This window comes from Ambystoma mexicanum, chromosome 4q (assembly GCF_040938575.1).
Source record: "Ambystoma mexicanum isolate Mex_15411 chromosome 4q, UKY_AmexF1_1, whole genome shotgun sequence".
In the NCBI taxonomy this organism is placed as follows: Eukaryota; Metazoa; Chordata; class Amphibia; order Caudata; family Ambystomatidae; genus Ambystoma; species Ambystoma mexicanum.
The window spans coordinates 324,388,032-324,412,797 of NC_090928.1; the positions used below are offsets into that span (position 1 = coordinate 324,388,032).

Below are 24,766 nucleotides of genomic sequence, written 5' to 3' on the forward strand. Positions count from 1 at the left end.
CTAACGGTGTGACTCCTGACTTTCTGGAGTTCGGAAACTTAACATTCTCTCAAGAATTCAGAGACATCTTGTCAGCGGCCAGGGCTCCTCCCACAAATCATATAGCCTGAAGGCAAAACTGTTTTGTATATGGTGAGGTGGTCAACAGGACATCAACCAAGATAGCCTTAGCCTGTTCCAGGTTACGCTGGAGGAGATACTGCCATAATCTGCTCTCCTTGGCCAAACAGGGCCTTGCCCACGCCTCCATACAGGTACACTAGGCCGCCATATCGAGATGCACCAGGAGTAAGGGCACCCCCCATTATGGCAATAGGGTGGTCACACATTTCATGATAGGCTTGTTTCGGACCTTCCCCCGGCCAGACTAACCTCGCTGGAGTGGTGTTTTGTCATGCCTCATGAAGAAGCCTTTTGAACAGATGGTCACAGCGTCACTTTGGGACACTGGCCAGGAGAGTATCCGAGCTCCATGCGCTCGCAATCAACCAGCCATACCTGTGTTTTTAAAGAGATGAAGTGCTCTTGATTACCAACCCACTCTTTATCCCCAAGGTCCCCACAGATTTTCACAAAAACGCAGTATTTGTCTTACCAGGTTTCTGCCAAAAACCATCGTCTCCAGCTAAGGTAGCCCTACATTTGCTGTATGCCAAATGGGCCGTGAAATACTACATTGAGAGGCCTTGTGCCTTCCGCAGGTCAAACCAGCTCGTCCTAGGGTACGGACCTTCCAGAAAAGACAAAGCACTGTCAAAGCCGGGCATCACAATGGTTTTCCTCTTGCATTGCCTTCTGACATAAATGATCTTGGAAGCCTCTGTATGCTCCTCCACATGCTACAGTTACCTCAGCGGCATGGTTGGTAGTAGCCCCAATTGCTAACATCTGCCAAGCGTCTACCTGATCAGTGTTGCATACTTTTCTGAAGCACTACTATCTGGAGAGACAGCACGCTGCAGACATGAAGACGGGTCCTGCACTCCTATTCCAATAAGGTATGCTCCTATGTTTGGGGGTTGAGAATGTACTGGTTTTTACCTCAAAGTACCTCGAACTGCTACTTAATCTATTCACAGCATGTGAATCTATGAATAATCCAATGCCGGAGAAGAACGTTTCTCACCTGCAACTCTTGACTCCAGCATTGGTATCTTTCGTATATTCACATGCAAAATCCTTCCACCCCTGACTGACAAACTGTGCTTGCCCTCTGGGCTTTCATCATCAGGGTCAGAATCTGAAGGGAGGAACAGGAGGAAGGACTAGTGTCTATCTGCTCGAGGTACTATTGGTTGGGACCAAAACCACTGATAACAAAGGTGACAGCCTACAAAATGGAGATTTTTTTCTTGCTTTCAGCAAGGGAAACCAAAGGGTACCTGAGGATTCCCAGCCTGAGGCCGGAAATGTTCACATCCTGTGAATCTATGAAAGATGCCAATGCTGGTAAGAAACATTCTCCTTTCCCTGTACTATGTAGGGCTCTCTTGTTATGCTTGCACTAATTTTGCCCTAGCAGTAAATAAATTCACCTGTCACCACTGAACTTGAACAGTTTACAATGCCAGTGTCCCTGGCATCAAAAACTGCCTCTACTACTGCTATGTGGAATGTTACTGGCTGCACGCAATGGCAGCACTATTGGGTTCCAGGGGCCAAGCACTACCAACCTTCTGTGTAGGGTGCAATTTGAGATTGAATTGAAAACCTTATTTCTTTCACTAAGTGCAGTCGCAACACACCAGTTAAGGCAGCATTACTGTCATAATCATTAGGCATGAGTGGTGGCCCTAGCCAGTCTGAACGTCTGTGGCACAGAATACTCCTCTTCAAGGAGGGAGAGGAGAGGTCCTCAGCAGGACTTGCAGGGTGGACCCCTAATTTTCTGTAACGCTACTGGTGGAAACGTGCTTTTCTTTACCATCTAGACTCAAGCCTGGTGTTCTGCTCCATTTCAGTACACTTAGTGAGTCTAGCAGCCCCTGTGTAGTGAAATGTTCTTGTGGTTTTTGCTGTCATGTATTGGTTCAATCTTATAAACCCACCCAATAGTTAATCTAGCATCCAGCTGGGATTTAAATATGGCCTTACTATAGCGGGTTCTACCGACATTCGAGCCGTTGTCTAAATCCTTGCTTAGACACCTTTCATACAAGTGGCTTTTCTTGTTGCCATGGCTTTAATGCGAAGGTTGAGTGAGCTGCAGGCTCTTTGAGTGGACAAACCATTTGTAGCCATATACAAGGACAGGGTAGTTTTCAGAACTCGCCCAATGTTTTCACCTAAATTCATATCAAAGGTTTCCTGTGAATTTTCTCATTGAGCTACCAGCTGTTTTCCAGAAATCTCAGTCTAGGGCGAGTTTGTCACTTCCATTGGCTCCCTCAAAATACAACTGTCTTAATTTGGTGGATTACTTTCTTTTTTTCTATTTTAGTGTGAAATCCTATCCAATATACAAGTGACACATTGGACAGATTAATTGAAATGCCACTGGAAGAATTTTTATATTGGCTATTGCAGATGTGAAGTCAGTTTATAATTCTATTAACTTACTTACTGATACATTTAAGTCTGCCAGGGTAGGACATGCTATTAGAGATGATCAATTTTTGGTCTTTTCTTTCCTCAAATGTGTGGTATAGTTATTGCCACATTGTTTGCACATCTGGCTGCCGTAGTACCCTTGACACTATGACAGAGCCAGTGTTGCACCTAAGCTCCCTGGTGGTGATTCAAATATTTCTCGGCCCAGGCTATGCCCCAAGTGATTTAACATATGATGAATTATAGGAAGATCATGTCAGTTTAGAAAAAATGATACCAAAGTGAAGTATTTTTCTTGTAATTAAACAGTTAAAAATATATAATGAAAATAATGTGCTGAAAATAAAGTATACAGATTCTAAGTTAACAGTTTAGGTGAAAGTCTACTAGTTAGTCTGGGGTGCAAACTGATTCCTCTTATTAGAACAAGTAACACATTGATGGCATTCCACCCCTAACCTTGTTCTGTCTACATACCGGTCAAAGATTACAGTGTGGATTGTGCTTCTGGGTCTAATGTCAGATTTGCCAAAGCAGTGGTGTGCAATCTTTTGAATTTGTGTGTATATATATATATTTTTTTTTTTCACCCACTATTCTGTATGCCCACTGTTCTGGAATACAATCAAGATGTTTGGAGGCATCAGAGCTCCTAACTGCTGCTTCCCACTTCATCGCCAATCCCTCCACTCTTGCAATTGTGTACACAGACCAAGCCACTGCTCTAGCCAAAGAAGAGATTTGAGATGAGAACTAACATTTGCAATGGAGCTCATTAATAGCACATGGCTGGGTAAATGAGCTCAGGCTAAAGATGAATCATTATGAAGTAAAAGTTGTGTATTCCTTGATAAACACTGACAAGAGCGACAAGTCAATTTTTAAATTTAATACATTAACATTTATTTTAGCAACTTAACTTGCTAAAGGCAAAGCAGAAGGCATTGGTGGAACAGATAGAGAAAGAAAAAATACAGAGCAACAAAGGATCTTCCTACAAATTACTCGTAGAACAAGCAAAACTGAAGCAAGCCACTTCAAAGGTATGACACTTTGTTGACATTTCATTATTGCATGCACCTGATCTACCAATGTAGATAGATTAAAGTGGTGTTTGAATGTGACATTTCTTTTGCCATTGAACATAACTTATGCTTTTGGCCTTCATGTGAATTTGAGCATGTTATGAACAGTGAAAATGTGGGAGGAGGGGGAGCAGTTTTATTAGCAGAACATTGGTTAAAACTATTGAGTAAGGAGACTTTAATTAATGTTAATGTTGTCAGAAAGACAGATATAAAGTAATTAAAGCCCAAAGTGTAAGATGTGTGGAAGATGAAGCATGTTTTACAATTGACTGGTATACACAAGGCATTTGGAGTAAGGTATAATGAAATGGGGTCATGATGGAGAATTACAACACACACTTTTGTAAAGTATATGGGTATCTATTTCAGCTCGCAATGCACTCGTGGAGAAAGGCTAGATCAAGATTTTGAATTCATTCTAGGTAGATTGTGGAGAAAGGCACAAGGAACGCAGGTTAACCTCTTCTGGTCTGCTTGCCCCATATGTTAAGCCTTGCCTGGGGAAAACCTTGGCTTTCTCTAAGGTTTAGGTTAATGATGAAAGCTGTGCTTTGCAGGACAGTAGGAGCAGTACCTTCACACAGACAGCAGTAATTGGACAGAGGCTTGTCCAGGTCATTTATAAAGTGAGGCAGTAACTGGACATAAAAAGCAAATGACACACACGCCGACACAGACCGACACAGGCAGGGGGATGCAGGGGAGAGACACCTTGAACTGTGGTGATGCAGCCAGTCTTTCAATGATCCTTTAGCAGGCTTACCTGTTAGTGTTGTCCCACAATATCTCCAGGAAGCCATTGGAATTCAGTGATGTTTTCACTCCAGATGTAATAGAAGTTGTTTTTTATATCACCCGTCTGCCACTATTGGCACCTCTTGGCTCTATAAGAATAAAAGGGTGTGTGGTTCATAGTGTAAACGACTGATTGGGAAACCTGTAGTGTTGATGGGTGCAGGCCGGAAGTGCCTGGTTCCTGATGGCCATTCGACTTTCTAGGGATCTGGCAGAGAAACTTGGAAGTAAATTATCCATAGGGAACACCCTAGATCGGATTGTAAGTAATTTCAACCTGGCACTCCACCCAAGTCAATGCCTAGCATGTGATGCACAGCTGGAATCCTTCATTATTTGTCTATAAGTTTTTATATATATATATATATATATCACACAATTTAATATTTATATAAGGATCACCAATGGGATGATGTCACAACAACTCTTTAATCACACGGAATAATGATAGGAAAAATAATGCAGCATAGAATAATACTTTGTGTGGGTTCAATCAAAATGCAATGTGATTACTCTTTCCCCCTGCACACTACTCAATCCCCCCAATATGTAATATCAAGAGATGGAAGGAGAGAATACAAGTTTCAGGAATACAGAATTCAACACAGTATAACTCCCAATTTCCCCCAGCAAACTCAGAGAAAAACAGGAATGACTGCAACTTGTCAAAATGCTTTTGAATGTGGCTTTGAATGAATGGGAAAACACTGAAAATGGATTTAATTCACTAAAATGGATTCAATATTAGTGGGGGCCGCTTTGTATAGTATCATACCAACATCAGCAATGATTGAGGAACTAGCAGTTTGAAAACTTAATTCTGAAGTCGGATGCAAAGAACAGCTATTTCACACGTGAGAGATTTGAGCCAAACGAAACATTTGCGGCAAACTTTTCCGAGCGCGATTGCGGGATAAATATAAGGAGTTGGGAAGCTGAGGATATTGGCTTCAATTTGACACTTAACTTTCGTTTCTAGCATATACGTTGAAATTATGAAGGTTTTTGTGGAGGTCGTTTTTTCAGAAAGAGTCAAAATTGCAAAAGAAAGATGTGCTTTTTAAAATGACAAACAGGTTTCTTTACACTAGGGTAGACTATGAAGCCGCAAACTACACGACAGCGCAGCCACCAGCCCAGGATATCACTGGTTGATATAGTCTGCCGAGAGGCTCGCCTTTCTTCAGAAAATATATTAGCGCAAAGATGATTTTAACAATACTATTCCCAAAGGACTATAGGGATGAGAAAGAGTTCAGGCAAGACAAAAAGATTCTAACAAAGCAGTTCTGGGTATAAGAGAATGGGTTTGGATAGGATTACTTATGGATAAGATATATGCTAGCGACAATCCTATGCTATGGCTACTCGCTACCAATTTTTGAAATGGACCCGTCAGGGATCTGGTCAGGAATTCAGCTAGCACACCGGACTGGATTCATGGCCCTCTGGTTCTGCACTCAGCACGGCACTCTGGACACTGCACGGTGGGATTGGACTGGATCTGACGGGTTGGTTCTGGTTCGCAGCTATCTGGTCACAGCTCTGCTCTACTGGGTTGGATCTTTGGATTCTGGCAAGAATTTTGAGCAAGAAAGCAGCAACAGCACAGCCAGGCTGTTCTTTTGCTCCCCTTAGAGGTCTGGGTTAAAATCGGGTTTCTGGATTTTTTTAAAGGCCAAGCTGAGAAGGGTTCAGCTTTGGAAATGGGCCTTTCTGCTTTCAAAAGTCTGGAGTCTGGAGTCTTGGATATGGATTTCTCTTGCAAAGTGCTATGCCAGCAGTCGGTTGGTGTGTGAATGTGTGTGTGTCTCTAGGTCCTAAGCTATCTCTATGTATTTCCTAAAGGGGTGGGTAGGCTGAATTATACAAGGCACACCCTCTAGGTATTCTATTGGTTAGGGTATTTCCTCTCCCCTGATTTGAGAAGGAAACGGAGTGTCATGATGACAATATGTTTTATGATCCAGGGAGTACCTCTCCCTGGTTTCTGCACATGAAGTCGATTTTTCATACAAGACATATTTACAATTTAACAAACTTGCGAGCAATAGCATATTTACATCATAGATTTGGTGGAGCAAGTATTCACCCGAGCCCCGTCTCGGTGGGAGCTTGGGTCTAGCTTTGGCAATTTTACACACTTTTGGTCTGGTACCCAATGTCAGATTTGTCCACATTTTTACACATATGTACGCATGATATCTGGGCATAATCATATGAAGTTTCATGTTTCTGGCATCGCCACAATTGCTACAAAACCACAAATTCTGTAGTCTTGTCACTGAACATAGCACAGAGTTCTGAGTAGTTTTAAAACGTGGCCAGAATTTTCATATTAACAATACTGTCATTTTTTACAATATTGCACAGTTCTGCGTCAGTCCTTTTCAAAAATATACTTTTCTTGTGCTTTAAGAATACACAACTGTCTGTCCCGCCCCCAAAGTTTTGGTGGGTCAAGAGCAATCCCTGCCTCTTTCCTCTGGCAGGAGTTTCTGTTGACACTTGCATCTGCATATTCTTTTCAGCCCAGGAAGTCCTTTGTCTCTCCCCGGTGCAACAGGCCAAAATCTCCTCCCCTCTCCATCAACACCTGAAAGGGAGTTCCTGAGGCAGAGAGCAGAAGGAAGGTGCCTTTTGTTTGGAGCACGCTGTGGAATTTGCTTTGAAGTTCTTTGGCTTGTATCAGTTTACTTTATCTCAATTTGTTTAAATTTGTCTTTGATAAAATAAACTTACATTTTCAGAATAGGCAAACAGATCTCTAATTCCAATCTTTTTAAACAGCGATTAAATAGTTGCAACCTATATTGCTTTTGATGGCAAGTCACTTCATTTCAACCATTTGATTTTCTGCACAAGTTTAAGCTTCCAATGTACTTAATTGACAGCTGTCACACAGGCAGCCGGCGATACAGTGCCCATTTTCTGATAGATTTTTACAGACAAGCACACTTTTTAATGTGGATATTCTTCTGATGGAATCTGCTTTTCCTGACATTGTGTGCTTATGTGGATTCTTTAAATAAGGTGACGGGTAACACCCAGCAAGGATGTTGGATATTTTCTGATGCTTGGAATCATTATTTTGTAATTTCAGCGACTAAAGAAAACAGGATTTCAGAGCACTTCTGAGTTTCCTTGCAATGAAGCACTGTCTTTTAGATAGTTTCCATTTAACTCTGTGGGCAGCCCAAAGACAGGTTTTATCAGTGTGGTCTCCTGTTCCACCGCTGACACAGGCAAAGTAGATTGGCAGCCATCTTTCCGGTTTCACTTCGCAATTTTCAGAGGTTTAACGCGCAGAGGGCTTTTTGCAGCCATTTTGTTGGTTCGGGTGCCACCAGCACACAGTGATGTCGCAGGGTAGAGCCTAGTGGGTCAATACATTCCACAGGATTGACTACAGCACTTTGATGTAGTTAGCTGGGACTTCTGTTCGGCTTGCAGTGCTCTCACAGGGCATTGGAGAATGGGTTGTTGTGGTGGAGGGAGATCTCCCACACTTCTCCTCTCCACCTTAAGGACTTGGTATCCAGGACCTCTCGTCAAGACAAGGTAGGCCCTCTGCTCACCACCGTGACTCCTTCCCTTGGGTTCCCACGGATCTGAGTTCCTTGGATTCAGGTTCTGGCAGGCCTGAGTCGGTCCAGGTTACCGGCTCCCAGGCCGTACTCAGAAAGGCGATCCTATTCTTTGACCCCAGGGGGGTAAGGGATCGTAGATTACCACCTCCAAGAGTTTGTCTTCAGTAGGATCCAGCATGGCTACTGGCACAGGTGCCGAGGGCATCCAGCCTACCAAATATTGCTCCGAGGAAGTCAGGGTGTTTAGACTACCGGTGTCCTGCTGAGGGCTCAGCACCTACCAGAGTGATCTGATGTTGATGTCTCTGCTTCGGGTGCAAGACTCAAGCTGTCTCCTCCTGTGTCTAAGGCCTTTCAAGGCCCAGGGCCACAGCACCCTCCCGCCCAGGGCGTCGCTCAAGGCTTCAAAATGGCACAGAGGCACGTGGTGGGGCCTGCCAGGACGGTGGCCATCTTGGATCCAGCGCAGGACCTGCCAGTGCTTTCGCCCATAGAATAGACTTTGCAAGATGATCCCAGTCCTCTTCCCTCAGGAAGCGGCAGCGGATTGTATGGTACGGGCATCTGGTGGTCTCAGGGATACATCTACCCATCACAGCCTTACAGCTACACGCACCTGGTGCCTCAGCTCTTTGACCATGAGCAGAGGCCCAGTGCCTCAGAGGGCTGGGCCCCTAGGGACCCAGCAGCTTGTGAGAACCGCTTCTTCAAGCACTTCCTTTTCCTCATGCGTTCCCCTCAGATGAAGGGGCTCCTGGAGGATATAGTGAAGGTCAACCCGCGGGTGGCGCCACCTCTGACCCCTCCTCTGGGTGGTACTCCTGTTCCTACGGCACTGCCGGTTTCAATGCCGGTCCCTCCCTCGGTCCATGCCCTACCGGTTGTTCTGACCCCTCCAACTCCTCCAGTACCACCAATGCCTCCCCCTCAACAGCTGTTGGACCTGTCTTCACCGCCAGACCTGGGGGGGGACCCCGTTGGCACCTGTACCCCAGGGCCCGGATTCCCCTTGGTCTGTGAAAAAGGGTGTTGGGGGATGATGATGATGCCAAGGATGATGAACCCTCGGCATCCGTTAAGGCCTTTCATGACTGCCTTCAGGGCCTGGCAGAGTTCTTGGGGGTCCTTGTGCCCGAGAAAGCCCCCCGGGAGTTGGGAGTGTTAGCAGAGGTCTTCGGAAAGCACACCACGATCTGGTCTGGCAACCCTGTCCAGAAGGATGTCCTGCAGGTTCTGTGAAAGGCCTGAGAGAAGCCCAGGACCTTCGCCCATACGAACAAGAAGTTGAACAGCAGGTTCAGGCTGATGGTTGCAGAGCTAATCCTACCGGCCTCCCACCTGCAGCCCAATTTTTCAGTGGTAGCTGCGGCCTCCTTGTATTCTAAACCTTCGTCTTCATAGTCTTCCTCCACGGGAGCCAGCTCTAGTTGTCTCTCCAAGGAAGACAGTTATGGAGTCTTTTGTAAAGCGCGGTTATTCAATCTCAGGACTACATCTGCGACAAGCCCACACAGACGCCCTCTTGGCTGCGGCTAACCAGTAGCTGTGGTCAGAGCTCAGGGAATTTCTGCCAGACCTCCCTTCGGACAAGCAAGCGTCCTTCAAAGCAGGTCTGACTGATCCCGGGCCATTGCGCAGGGCCTCAGTCTTTGGCCTCCCACATCGAAACAGCCAGCATACTAATGTGCCTTGGTGTTGAGATGAGGACGACTTGCAGGTTCAGATCCTGGACTTGCCCTTCGAGGGCCTTGACTTTCATTTGTCATCCAATGAAGAGTTTATAAAGAAGAAAGTCTCCTGTCAAACCTCCAAGTCTTTGGCCAGCCTCACAAAACCAGGACAGAAATCCTTCCCTATTCACAGGCCAGGACTGAGTTGAAGCCCCACGCTTTCTCCAGCTTCAAGGGGTTGCAGGACCACGTTACATGGAGACCACACAGGTCACCCAGCAACGACAGGAGGAAGCAGCAGAGGACCTTGCACAGGATTTTCCGCTCCTCCTGCCCTGCCCCCGCCTCTGATACCAAGAAGCAGTGATGTCAAGGTCTGGCAACTGTGGAGGGGCCGTTTGGTTCTGTTCCAGGACACCTGGAAGCGTTGTTTCAGCAACCCGCGGATCCTATCCCTAGTCTCCACGGGCTTCAGTCTTCCTCTTCCTTTGCCGCTTCCATCCTCTCTTTGCCAGATCGGTTACCCGGCTCTTTTACGGGAGGTCCTTTCACTCTTGGAGATGCAGGCAATAGAACTGGTTCCTCTTGAAGACCGGTGCTCCGGGTACTGTTCCAGGTTTTTGTGGTACCCAACTACCACCAGGCTGGCCAGAGGGTTGTCCTTCACCTGCCATTTCTAATTCTGTCTCTACCACTGGAACGCTTAAAGATGATTTCTCTGGCGCACATAGCAGAGATTTTTTGTGCAGGGGACTGGATGTGTTCCCTGGACCTCAAGGATGCTTACCTGCATTTACCCATCTACCAACCGCATCAGAAGTTTCTGCATTTCACAAATATGCCGTACCACCTTCAGTACAAGGTGCTGCCCTTTGGCCTGAACTCGGCCCCTCGTGTCTGCAGTGGCAGGCCTTCTCCGCATAGAAGGACTGGCTGGTGAAGGCAGGGTCACCCAAAGGGGTGGTGCACTCCTGCCAGAGATTGGCGGATATCCTTCATCAGCTGGGGTTCTCCCTCAACCAGAGGAAGTCGCAGTTGTGCCCTTCTCAGGAACTGGTCTTCCTAGGGGTGCGTTGGAACACTACCATTCAACAGGTGTTCCCTATGTCCGAGAGGCTTCGGTCCCTCTGCGAGTCGGTCGGGCACTTTCTGGCCAACTCAACCACTTAGACATGGCGGTTCCAGCACATTCTGGGCCTGATGGCGTCCTCTGTGCGCACTGTACAGCACACTCGCATCAAGATGATGCACCTCCAGCTCCACCTGGCAGCCAATTGGGATTAGCAGACTTGGTCTCAGTTGGACAGGGTCCCAGTACCACCGCTCCTACTGCCTGATCTTCACTGGTTGCTGATGGAGGGTAGAATTTCAGTGGGAGCCCCCTTCAGCAGACCGGAGCCTACCTTGGTGGTGATGAGACACCTCCCTTTCGTGCTGGGGGGGGCTACACTGGGCGGCTATGTAATCCATGGGGCATGGTCCAGGACTGAAGCCCTCCTGCATATCAATCTGTTTGAGCTCCGGACATTGGGCCTCGCCCTCAAGGCTTTTTTTTTTGCCCCTCATCAATGATGGGCCTGTTCTACTACAAAGTTTCACCTGAAAAAGCAGGGTGGCACTCTCCCGCCTCCCCTCCCCCCACCCCCCTAACACTTGCCCCCGCAGCACCCTCCCTCTCTGCATGGAGGCGGTATCGATCCGGACGGAATTTGGATTTCAGCACTCCATCTCCTGGGGGACAGCAATGCAGAAGCAGTCGAGCTGGGCTGCTTTTGGCTCAACACCTATGAGTCGGAGTTGCACACTGACTTCTTGTGGCCCCTGTTCCAGCGTTGTAAGTTCGCAGACCTGGATCATTTGCATCTCCTCTGAATTACAAGTGCCCCCAGTTTGCTTCATGGGCAGGACGGCATTGGGGGTCTCAAGGAGATGCCAGTTACCGGCTTCAGTGCGTTACAGCCTCATCCTGGTTGCCCCCCCCTGGCCGTAGAGACCCCGGTTTTTGGATCAGCAGCAGTTTTGCTCCCAGGGTCCAGTCCACCTTCCAATCTCTAGCACGGTGGGGGGGCGGTGGAGCATCCAGACGTGGCCAAGCTGGCGCTGGCGGCTTGGTTCCTGACCAGCTAAGGCTTCAGCATGTGCAGTTTTCAGACAACTGGGACATCATTCAGCAGGCCAGGAGGCCCTCGAGTTGGTCCCATTATAAGAGTAAATTGACTAGGTACTGCCATTGGGCTCGTGACAAGGGTCTGGACCCTGTCGCCTGTCCTCTGGATGATGTACTGGCTTTTTAAACAAACCTGGCTCGTTCTGGAGTTCAGGTGGATACTTGCTGCACTGGCGGCCATTGGGGCTTACAAGAATGTCCCTGAGCATTTGTTTTCTGCGGCCAACCCGGTGGTTAAGGCGCACCTTAAGGGATTATCTAGGCTTTTCCCCGCTGGTGCACAGGCTGCTCCCGGTCTGGGACCTCAATGTCGTTCTGGCAGCTTTGCAGCGCAACCCTTTCGAGCCAATGGCCTCTGTGGACATCCGCTTGGTGACACTAAAGACGGTTTTACTGGTGGCTCTAACCTCTGTGCAAGAACTCCACAACGTTTCATAATGACTAGGTCATCTTGCACACTCTCCCAAACTTCTTGTACAAGGTGGTCTCTCCATTGCATCTAAATCAGATCTGTCTGCTGGTGTTCTTCCCGAACCCGCAGTCTGAGTCAAAGAGGGCCCTGCATTCCTTGGACCTCAAGGGTCCTCAAGTATTCTCTCTCGGATGAAATCCTTCAGGAAGTCTGAAGCAATATTTCTCCTTTGGGGCTCCTCCCCGGGATCTCGCGCTTTCAAGGCTTCCACCGCCCGTTGGATGGTCGAGGCCATTTCGGAGGCATACACGGCCAAGAACAGACCTGTTCCTGAGGGGATTCATTCCCATGAGGTCAGAGCGAAGGCCACTGCTGTCGCGTTTCCGAGACATGCTTCTTGGGATGTCATCAGCCAGGCGGCTACTAGGGCCACTCCGTCGGCCTTCTGTAAGCACTACTCACTGGACACCAGCTCCAGGTGCGAGGCAGTTTGGTCAGGTGGTTCTGAAGAACCTTTTTGCTTCGTCCTAGATATGAGGCAGGTTATCGCAGCTCCACCCTATGTTCTTGGTGGATGGAATCACCCACAAGGAGGGAAGAAAGGGGACAGGACGTATAACTAATTAAAGTTACCTACAGTAGTGACTAGAGTCCCTTTACCTCTATACGTCTCACCCGCTTTCCCCCACTAGTAGATCAATGGCTAATAGGTAATAAGTGTAGTCAGGTAGCTAAGCATCTGATGTTCTGAAAGGGGACTGAGGTGAGGCGCGGGAGGGCAGGGCCTCAGTGGGATACTCTCGAGGCCCTGCCCCCGCGCACTATATTAAGCTAATTTTCTCGCTGCCAAAGGTTCTGGTACCGTCCCCATGTTGGGGGGCGCCCACAAGAATGAAGGAAAGGGGACTATGGACTAAGAGTACTTTAGTCACTACTGTTAGTAACTTTCATTTCTGCCCAGAGGTCTACCCTGATGTCTCCCACAAGCCTCAACCTCTGATCACAGTCCAAAATGAAGAGCCTCAAACATCTCTAACCTATGGTAGTTAAGGTAAGAGGGGGTGAGCTCCTATGTTCCATGCCTTTTACCCCATCGGTTAAGGTTTACCCTCTTATTGGGGACGAGAACAGAGCCATTTGCACCACAACATAGGACTTCCCTTTTAAATTTGAAGGAGTGTTCAGCCTGTCACACGCGTTCAGGCACCACCCATCAGTGTCTTTTTCCACACCTGTAACTGTTTTTTTGAAACCACAGCTATCTGTTTTTGATGTGCTTTCCACTATGGTTTTTTATTTTCTTTAACTACATGTCTCTAGTTTATGCCTCCTGCAAGAGATGCTTTCTGGGGTCTGACCCTACACGCACTCTGCCCAGCCGCTGACCACTGGTGAGAGACTTATGCAGCTTGCTAAGAGAGCCATGTAAACATTTTGTTTTTAATATTTTTATTTTTCCCTCAATGCATTGCTGCCATGTCACCGTAAATGATCCTTTCTCTAGGGCACCCCAGCTGGGTGATGACTCTTCCCAGGTATTCCTCAGCTGGGAGGGGAACATGTCTTTGGTCAAACTCTGGGCATATGTCAAGTTTGTGAGGATAGATTTTTCTTACTGTATGGTAAATCAGAAGACAGGGATGGTAACCTTATTAAGGTTATGCCTGCTACTCCTCAAATTGGTCCTCCTGATCCTCCGACCAGACCTCCACCAATAGCAGTGTTCACTACCCAGGGTTGTTAGGGAGAATTCTCTGTTTAGGCTGAATTTCCTAACCTAGCGAGTCCCCCAGCAGCTTTGCTGGATTTTTGGGGTTTATTTTTTTCCCTGCCAAGAGTGAGACTCTTTTACCCTGACTCTTGGACATGATTTGAGTGTGTTTCTTTGACTCTGGATGTGTTTAATGGGCTATGGGGTCTTTTACTCCATAGGGCTTCATGTGTTTTTGTGATGTGTGCTACACAGCACCCTCAGTGCAGTAACACAGGGGTGTCATAGTGACTCCCCAGTATAGACTGCATACCCTGGGACTGACTACTGTCTCCCAGGGCCTGTAAAGTCACCATTGACTTTACTAGTCTTGAATTCTGAACAGAACCAGTACAAACCATCATATTGTGGACGTACTGGCTGGGGCAATTCAATTGCCCCGGGGTCTGTTAGTCGAGGGAGCACGTCTCCGTCCCCCCTGATCGAGTTTTTGCTGGTGGCAGTGGATACTACTTTTTATATTCAACCGTGAATATTTCTCTATGGGATTTTCCCATTGTTCGAGGCTACTATCTTTATTTATTTAATTATGATAGCCTCGAACATACCGCCAGTTTATTTAATTAATATTCTCCGGTTGGTATTTTTTGCCAAAACTCGGTTCTAAAATGGCGTTTGTGTTCTCTTCTGTGACTCCAACTTAAGTCGAGCCCTTTGTTCCACTTTTTGGCGGGCTTCTCCACAGAAACCCTCCAAAGTGGTGCCACTCTGTCTGGGGTACTTAGGGGTGGAGGGGGATTTAGCCACCCTGGACTGAGTTGCCTAGGCAACTCAAGTCGCACTCCGTCCTGATTGGCCCTAGTGGTGAGCTGGCCGGCTCACCACTTAGCATGTTTGAGTGACAGCTAGGCTGAGTGAATGGGGGTTTTCTGCATAAAAGCAGGGCTTTGGGCAATGGAACTTCAGAAGTCGCCACAGGACCGAAGAATCCGACGACGGAGAAGTTGAGCCGACCTGCCACGACGACACCACCGGTGGAGCCCTGCTGGACCGTCTCGCCACTTTTCCCAACGACAGAGGAGATCTCCCGCCGGATAGTCTTCTTCCTTTGACTGGTGGGCATAACCAGTTTCACCGTCTTTTCGCCTTCCCGACATAGCTCGTGGCCGCCTTGCCTGTGCCAAGCACCCCGGCAACCGGGATACCACGTTTTACCACGACGGCGAATTAAAGGGTAATGCCTTAAACCGGAAGACTCCGCGGCTGGTTTCTTCCGTGGCAGTGCAACGACCTTCATCTTTCCTCCAAGTCGAGATCTTCTCTTCCCCTGGATGACGACGATACTTGCACCCGCTGCCAGGAACAACTGCCACCGCTGGAGGATCCTTCCCACTTAAGGTACCGTGTCCCGCCTGGCTTCCCTTGCCACCGACTGTACGGGGTACATTTCCCCGACTTTCGAACCTGGGTCAGCCTGGGACACCCTGGCTAAACTTTTCTGAGCCGCTCTAAACTCTATTCGAACTCTCTGCAAGACTTTCTAAGCCTAGTGTAACTGTGTGATCTTGGGCGCATTTGTGCTCTGCTCTCCCTAAGAGTGGGCCCGGCCTATGGACTTTGGCTCACAAGTGACTCTTGCTCTTCTGCCTTGCTAAAAGTGTTCCTAATCTTAGAGTGGTGTATCTTCACATATTCTGTCTTTTTCCCTCCCCTTCTTCATGAACTTATTGGAGTGCCATCTATAGTTAAGCGCTTACCTCTGAATGAAAATAAGTGGTGTTAACTAAGACTTACCGAATAAGGATTAAGGGTTGTATATATTATAATAGTAATTGTGTTTAGAGTGTTTTACAATAAGAATGCTGGAGTGTTTCAACAGTGTGTTTTTAAATAAATAATTATATACTTTGATACCAAAGCTCTGGTCAGTGTTTGCTTGTATTATTGTGTCTGAGTACCTATTGTGTATACTTTGCATACTGCCTAACTCTTCTTGAGGGAAGTCTGACTGCTCAGCCAAAGCTACCAGGTACATCTGGGTGGTACAGACTGCTACCAAGTGGGTTTACTGCTAACACCTGTAGTCCTAAATCTTTTGCAGTGTTCCCAAAGGGAACTGCACAGGTTTCTGCCTAACAAGGGTCACGTTCCTAAGAGAGAAGTAAACCACTGGCTAAATCCACTTCTGGTGGATATTATCCTCACTCGGACCTGGCGGCTTTGGGCGTATCTCGGGGGTAAGCAGCTTCTGGCCCCTTACGACAAGACAGAGTAGCAAGACTAAGATGAATTACCTTGCTCTTCAAGGTCCTTATGTGACCCATTGTCTGGAATTGCGTCCTTCCTTGTCATTCCTCCTCATCCCAAGGTTTAGCTGGAAAGTGGCGTTTTGGCTGAAGCCTTGTAATGCAGTCATTTGAATAATCTGGTTTCTAGCCCTGGAAACATGCTTTAGCACTACTGGCTAAAGAACTGACAAAAGCATTTGTATACGTGTGTTAAAAGCCTCATGAGTACCAGGTCATCAGCAGGAAATTCGAGTCGAAGTACTGCCAAGTAGCTTCTGAAAGTTTGTCCCTGTAGGTTCAACCACAGCTCTATTCCTCTGTAATAGTGGCTTCTTGCCTATAATCTAAACCCTCCTCAACAGGGAGTAAGCCATCTATCATCAGTTATGCTTCTCAGTAAAGAGGACAGAATTTTAGAACTTTGAGGGTGATGGTATATTCTAATGCTGCGAAACATTCGAGACCAGCAAGTGCGGATACACTTCTAGCAGCCTGGAATTGCAGCCGTCTTCAGAATCCATGGTGTCTACCGCTGCCAGAAAACACTAAAGTCTTCATCCATGATGTCTCCGAACCAGAAGGGGAAGAAGCTGAATGCAGTGGGGAAACTCAACATTTACACTGCGGCTTCCAACATCAAAGCCGCCAATGCCCTGGCCATCCTGTCCCGGTATGATCGGAGGAACTCTGCTACAAGCTTGGGCCTATCCTGGACTTCTCCCAGAGGACAAGAAGGCTGATCCGTAGCCCTATTCCAAGAAGGCGAGGTGGCCTTGGACCATGCCATCACGCTGGCAATGGATATTGCAGACTCTGGTTTCCACCAGATGGGCAACAGAGTAACCCTGCTACCCCAAGGTTGGCTGAAGGCTACAGACTTGGGACGGCCTTGCAGTCCAAGGTGGTGTATATGCCTTTCAACAGGAACAATTTGTTTGGAAAGGCGACGGACGAGACGCTCCAATCGATTAAGACTGGCACAGAGACTGCACAGTACCTGGGGAAACTGACGCAATGACGATCATTGACCTTTCGTTCCTCAAGAGGGAAATTGGGCAGGTCCTGCAAGGAATACTCTGCACCCTATCGCCAGCCCTCCCGCTCTACCATCCAGGAGGCCTACATACAGGTGGTGCTCACAGGCCTTCGGCAGCAGAGGTGTAAGGAAGGCATGGTATTAAACAGTAAGACAGACTCAAGTGATCACAGTTAAGGGGGGGGTTTGTTACGCTCACCTTGTTTCCACGGGGATGCCACCCAGCCCTGTTTAGATGATTTGCACTCTCGAACCCTCTCCCGGTCCCTTGGTAAGGCCTCTGGTTAAAGATGGGTCTGCAATATAGGAGAGCTGGAATCATTACCAGATTCTTTGTTTTCCCACCTCCCTTGGCCTCCACTCCTTCCTCCCCCTTGGGCCTTCTCCTCACCTTAATATCGTGAAAGGTGGATTCTCTGTCCTGCTCCTCGTGGCAGAGGCGCGTAGATGTGGTGGGCGAGCAGCGACCAAGTTACTTCACTGGTGCAAGTCCCCCTGTGGGAATCCAGGCCTTCTGCGACCCGTAGGTTTGCTGCTTTATAGTCTTTTTATATGTAGTTCTTATGTTCCTCTTAGTTCAAATAATAATGTCTTGCTTCTTTCCTTTTTAGGTATGGAAAGGTATTTTGGTGTTGTCATGCAGTTTGAAGATGAGCATGGGCCGGTAGGCGAAAGTGCGGTGTGCGCGATGCTGTCCGGTGAGTAATGCGCTATGCGTGGCGCTGTTTTGCATTTCATATTGCTAACCTGTGTCTTTTCTCTCCTTGCAGGTTGCGATGTTCCTCGCCGAGTGCCGTAATGTTCCAGCAATGATACTGACAAGGAGAGGGCTACCAAGGTAAGAATTGTGTGGCTTTCTTCATTCGGGGGAAAACGTGAATAAACGCTTACTAATGCTGTCTTTCTTTCTCCTCTTTCCAGGTTATGGTATTCCAGGATGCATGCGGTGCTGGATGATGGAGTTCGTACCTTCAGGTGAGTGGAACTGAAGTCAGCCATGGCTTGAAGACCGGATACTGTTCCAGGTAAGTTTCGTAGTGTTCTTTCTCTCTCTGCAGGTCCTTGGTTTCAGGTAAGCTGGCATCAAAGAACTGGACACGGTGAGCGTTACGCTGCCCACAGCAGAATAACGCAAAGCATGATCTGCTGTTTGGGTATGGTTTAAATAGTCTCAGGTAAAGTAGTCCAGGTAAAGTAGTCCCAGGCCTGCCACACCCAAAGTAGTCCAGGTAAAGTAGTCCCAGGCCTGCCACACCCAAAAGACTAGACCGCATAGCTCAGTTCCTTGTAACTGAGCTATGTGTGTGCGCCTCCATGTTGGCAGAATCCCCCACGAAACCCCAAGTTAAATAGTCCCATTCTAATGTTGGTCTTCATGATGGTTATGAGCCTGGCGCCAAAGGCGCGAAAACTGCCTCCAAGAGTGTCTTGGATGAGATTTTAAGGCCTTTGACCTGGCCCTAACTGGAAGGCTGATTTGCCAGTGAGGGCCAGGGGCAAGGGTCATGACAGCTTATTGAACTTTCAAATGGGTTGGTAAAACGTCTATCTAATCCTAAATCTAAAGATCGGAGCAAGCTACGACCATCAAATAACGGTCCTAGTAGAGTCTTGTCAAAATAAAAGGGCCTATACTGATAAATCTATTGCCAAGCCTTCTAAATACAAATAGTGTGGGAAACAATGTTATGCAAGAAAATGATTTCAGGATATTCAAGCCATTGGCTCACCTTCCACACGTTTTCTGCACGGGACAAGGTGGCACACTTGAGCTTAGCACACACTCTGGCTTCTCTGGCACGAGGATGCAGTTTAAAGCCTCAGCACCAGGGCCTTCTGTGCCAAAATGTCTTTGCCATTCAAGTCTCTTATTTCAGAGGGCCTGATGCGACAAACACCAAAGTTCCTTTCTTTTCAGGATTTCACACGCACAATTTCTCGGGTGATTTACTGCTTATCCCAGGTCCCACTCCGCTGGTTTCAGACCCACTTTAACACAATGTTCTTAATTGATCTTCGTTGATCGGATGCAGACCATTTTATCTCATTTTCCAAACTTTCCTTCCTGCATCAAAAATGAAGACTTTCGACTGCGCGTAGGATTTTGCTTGTCCCGTCGCAGGACCACTTCGATTCACAATTCTTTTCTCATGAAACACAAAAGATTTGCAAATGTCTTTCCCAAATAAATAAGCAAGAGTTCTTTCTCTTATACAGAAATATTCATAGTTCACCTTTTAACTCTTGAGTACCCTTCCCAAGCTGTCCTGGTCGCAGACTTTTGAAATGGCACAGATATTACATCAGACCATGCCTGACCAGTTCGACAGTATTCAATTAACACTTTCTCTCTCAATGCATTCTGGTCTTCGCAGTTAGTACTTTGTCATTAATTCAATTTCATTTACGGTTTCACACTTTGTCCTTTTGGTTTCCCTCAATCCGGTTCGAACCTTCGTGACACTTTTACAATTCTTTCTGGCTCCCCTCGATCAGACTCGAGCTTTCCATGTAACACACAACACTTTAAACAACCAGACTTTTGTTCTGTAGATAACTCAGCGGCTGTATCTTTTAAGAATGCATCTTCTGTTTTAGCAAACCATCTCAATTCAATCATTCTCCAGCATGGGGTCTGGCATGGATTCACATGTTCATGAATATTCCCCGTCGTCGGGCTGGGAATACTCAGTAAAGAAAAAAATCAGTTTGTCTCACTTCTGAACTGTCTTTCTCTGGTCTCTGGTAATACTGCCCTAGCCAATGACTGTCCTCTACCTAAGCCAATTTTCAGATTTTTACTGCACATTCAAGTGTTGGGAGTCCTTGTGCTATCGCTCTCGAGCTTTTTCAATGTTTTGGGATTTTATTTTTTTGAGTTTTGGTCGTTTTTTTCAGTCAATCGAGCCTCAAGCTCCATTGAGCAACCTTCCGATTAACGGGGACCCGTTTTCCGATTCTTCAGCGCCCCTCAAGCGTGGATTTTCATTGCGTTTCTTCTTGGAGGATTCCAGAAGCTTCTTCGAGGCCTACACCGCATGTTATGGCGGAGGAGGAGGAAGAGGAGGCGCCTCGCCAAGGTTTGCCCCGGCTGTAACCTGCGGAATGTCTTTTCAGATGATGGACATTCCCTGTGCCGCTACTGCCTGCATTCGGACCAGACGCATGTGGAGGACAACGGAGTGGCTGGTCGGGAGATGGATGCTGCACATGCGGGCCGACCGACGCAAGCGCCTCAATGAGTGGCTGCAGGCCAAGGCCCTTGCTCTGGGTGAGTCCTGGCAGCATGCCTCCCCTGCCCAGAAGAATAAAGCTGAGCGGTGTTCTAAGACCTTTAAGGGCGCACCTCCCGTGGGGGCCCAACCTTAGGGCTAAGCAGCGCAAGTCCACTGCCTCCTGGAGCGCCGTTGCGACGGGCTCCTCTTCGGCCAGGGCTAGTTTAGCGTCTCCAGCACAGTCTACTACAAGCCAAAGCTCAAGTTCTTCAAAGAGGAAGTCGGACCACCCGGGTAAGTTGTTGAAGACCCAGACCGGCCCGACAGAGAATGGAGTGGGGCCCTGACCGTCCCCTCAAGATGAAGGCTGCAGATCCGGCCAAGACCACCAAGGCCCAGGTGCATCAGGTGAAGGCCACTACCATTGAAGTAGTGGCGGCGTCCCTCGCGAAGGCTTCCGGGGCGGATTTGCAGGGCACGACCCCGAAGGTGAGAGTATCGCTGCCTGGCAGGAGGGAGTCCTCTTTCAAGCCCATCGTGAAGACTCCGGAGAAGGTGATGCCAATCATTTCACTGAAATAGTCTCCCTTGGTCACCGAAAAGGGGGGCGGGCACGGTAGACCTCTAGGGCACAGACATTTCCTCAGAGGAAGAGCTCACCAGCCTCCCGGTCCTCCAGGAGGGGAGATGTGTCGAGAGCAGGCCCTACGGGGGGGGGATCCTGACAAGGGTGACAATGACGAGCAGACAGACAAGGTGCAACAGTGCGGTGACGGAGCGGACCAGCCTAAGACGCAGACACCCCGGCCCCGTTGCCTCCACCCCAGCAGCCTCCTGGGGACATCTCGATGGACATTCTTGCGGGTCTGCATAGCCTGTGCTTAGAAATCCGACAAGGATGCCTCTTGCGCCGGCAGCCCTGCCCGCGGCGCCAGGCCCATCGTTGGAGCCACCATCCAAGAGGAGGAGAGTTCACCCACCTCCGCCTTTTCACAGAGAAAATCACACATTCTGTGGTTGTGGCGGCGGCCAAAAAGTCATCCTCGGGCTCATCCTCATCGGCAGCCGCCTGCCCCCCGGACAGTAAGGGGAAGAAGTTGGATGCCATGGAGTGAAGAGTAATCACGTTGGCGGCAACGACCATCAAGGCCGCTAACGCCCTCGCCATTGTGGCGCATTACGACAGGAAACTATAGTTAAAGATGGCCTCCCTCCTGGACTTCCTTCCCGACGACAAGAGGGCTGAGGCTTTGGAGATCCTACAAGAAGGCGAGATTGCTTCGGACCATGCCATTACAGTGGCCACGAACATTGCAGACACAGATTCTGTCAAATGGGCAACAGCGTTTGCCTTCGGCGGCGAGGCTGGCTGAGGGCCACTAATTTCCGCCAGCATGTCCAGTCAAAGGTGTTTGGACATGCCCTTCGACGGGGGACACTTGTTTGGGAAGACTGTGGACGAGTCTCTACAGGCCATCAAAGCGGACACCGAGAAGGCTGGCGCCTTTGGCACGCTTCAACGCCGGCAGTCCTTTCGGACTTCTGGAGGGAAATTCCAAAGTTCTTCTAAAGGTTTCGGAGGAGGTGCCTCCTACCGTCAGCCCTCCCGCTATTCAGCCCAGGAGACCTGCAGCGGCTGCACCAAGTATGGAGATGGACGTTATCGCCAAGGCCCCCAAGGTGGCGCTTCGATGGCAAAACAAGATTGAACCGGCCATGTAGTTGGACCCCCACCCATGCACCCTGGTGGGAGGCTGGCTGACGAACTTAGTCAGTGTGTGCAAGACCATCTCCAACGGTTGGGTGCTGGACGCTCTCACCCACGGACGCACCCTAGAGTTCCAACGGAAGTGTCCACGGATACCACCAGTGGCCCGTCAGGAAAACCACATCCCTCAGCTGCTGCTGGAGGTATGGGCCATGTTAAAAAAGGGGGCGATCAAAATCGTCCCAAAGAGGCTCCGGAGTGTGTAGTTATTTTCTCGTCAGAAAGACCACCAGCGGGTGGAGGCTCATTCTGAACCTCCACCGTTTGAACACATAAGTGAAGTCCCAAAAGCTTCGGATGGTGGCCCTTCAGCACGTGCTAGGACAGCTGGAAGAGGGGGATTTTCTATCGTTTCTGGACTTGGAAAATGCCTTTTTTCACATCCCCATACACAAGACACACTGCTTACCTACGCTTCGTGGTTCAAGGACAACATTACCAGTTCAAGGCCCTTCCCTTCGGGTTGAAGTTGGTGGCACGAGTGTTCCCCAAGTGCCTGGCCCCGGTGGCAGTGCAGCTGCGCCTACGATGGATCCACGTGTACCCATACCTGGACGACTGGCTTATCTGGGCAAACTCAAAGGACATTGCTGTCGAACACACAGCGAAGACAGTCCAACTCCTGACAGACCTGGCGTTCTCGATAAACTTTGCAAAGTCCTGCTTGACTCCATCCCAGGACGCGCTGTTTCTGGGAGCCCAACTCAACACAGTGTTGTGCCTGGCGTCTGTCGGAGGAGAGGATCACGGCTATCCTGGGCAAGGTAGCACAGCTGTTGGCCCTGAAGGTCGCAAAGTTGAGGTCCATCAAGTCCCTACTCGGCAGGATGTCGTCATGCATATACCTCATTCGGCTGTGCAGGCTACGGATGCGTCCGCTGCAGGAGTTCCTCGACACCCGTTGGATACAAGTGGCAGGGAGCTTCGAGGACCAGATCACCCTCAACATGAGTTTCCGTCGAGCGCCAGGCATGGATTTCCAGACCCCACCCCACCTCATCAGGAGACGGACGCCTCCCTGGAAGGATGGGGAGGGCACTACGGATGTTTTCATGCTAGAGGCCTGTGGCTACCGGAGGAGAAGTTGTTGCACATCGTGTTGGAGCTGCGGGCAGTGTTTTGAGCCCTCAAGGACTTTCTTCCGTCCCGCAAGGGCAGGATGATACGGGTATTCACGGACAATACCATCACAAAGTTCTACATCCGGAAGCAAGAGGTACCAGATCCCCGGCGCTCTCCAGAGAGGCGCAGGACCTTTGGCACTGGGCCGTATCCCAGAGGATGTTCCTCGTCCCGTTTCATCTAGCAGGAGTGAAGAACACCATCGCTGACTCTCTCAGAAGGGAGCTACGCTCTTACCACAAGTCGGAACTTCGGCAGAACCAAGTGGATCACCTGTTCCGCAGATGGGGCAATCCCCAGATTGATCTATTTGCGACGGCGGCGAACACCAAGTGCCGGAGGTTCGCCAGCACGTTTCCCCAGCCGGGGAGCATGGGGGACGCATTCCTTCCCCTGGGATGACCTGCTTCTGTATGCGTGCCCTCCATTGCCGTTGCTTCTTCGACTAGTCAATCAACTCAGACGGTCCCGGTGCAAGATGATCCTCGTCGCACCGGGGTGGCCGAGACCGATATGGTACCAGGAACTTCTGGACATGTCTGTGTCCCCTCCAGTCAAGCTTGATCGCTGAACCTTAAGGCCTGGCTCCTGCAGCACTAGAGTTTGGGGGCTATGATCGTCTAGCGGATTGCAAGGAGGTGCTCGCCAAGGCCAGAGCTTCATCTGCTCTCAAATGCTATGGGCACAAGTGAGAGGTTTGCTGTTTGGTGCCATACTCAGAAGATCGACCCTCTGCGAGTGTCTGCTCCGCAGTTGCTTCCGTATTTGTTGTCGTTGGCCAAGGCAGGACTGGCCCATGCTTCCAACAAAATTTATTTGGTGGCTATTTCCAGCTACACCAGATCTCCTGGACGGTCATCCTTATGGTTGCATCGTTTGGTCAAGGAGTTCATCAAAGGGCAATTTAGCTTGTTCCCGCCGGTGAAGGCTATGGTCGCGGCATGGTAGCTCAATGTGGTGCTTACTAGGCTCAAGGGTCCACCGTTCGAGCCTATGCATTGGGCGCCACTGACATTTTTGTCGTGGAAAACAGCGTTTCTTGTGGCCATCCCCTCTGCACGACGGGTCAGAGAGATGCAGGTCCTCTCCTGTAAACTACCGTGTTTGTTTTATTATTTGTATTGCGCACCAGACCCGTGGGTATCAGGGCGCATAGCATAAGATAATTCACAGCTTAGATACACATCAAGGTTAACCAATACATCTGAAATACACAGAACAATGACAATGTACAAGCAGAGAGCTCATGTAGGAACAAAGGCATGGCAAAGTCTGACATGAGGACATATACAAGGACAGTCAATAGTATATCTAATAACTAAAATATTTATATGGAAGCAGAGCAGGTTAGTTG

At 48.7% G+C, this 24,766-nt stretch overlaps 1 protein-coding gene across 5 annotated transcripts in view; it reads left to right on the forward strand.

Moving 5' to 3' along the window:
• The window catches only part of BIRC6 (baculoviral IAP repeat containing 6), a 3,097,233-nt gene that overhangs the window by 1,566,923 nt on the left and 1,505,544 nt on the right, over positions 1–24,766 (forward strand). For all 5 annotated transcript variants that reach the window (XR_011268132.1, XM_069607902.1, XM_069607904.1 and 2 more), the window contains one exon: positions 3,462–3,593. Coding sequence is in view for 4 of the 5 variants with exons in the window: in XM_069607902.1 (XP_069464003.1) it covers positions 3,462–3,593 (132 nt within the window). In the remaining variant the exon portion in view is untranslated. The remainder of the gene's footprint in view (positions 1–3,461; positions 3,594–24,766) is intronic.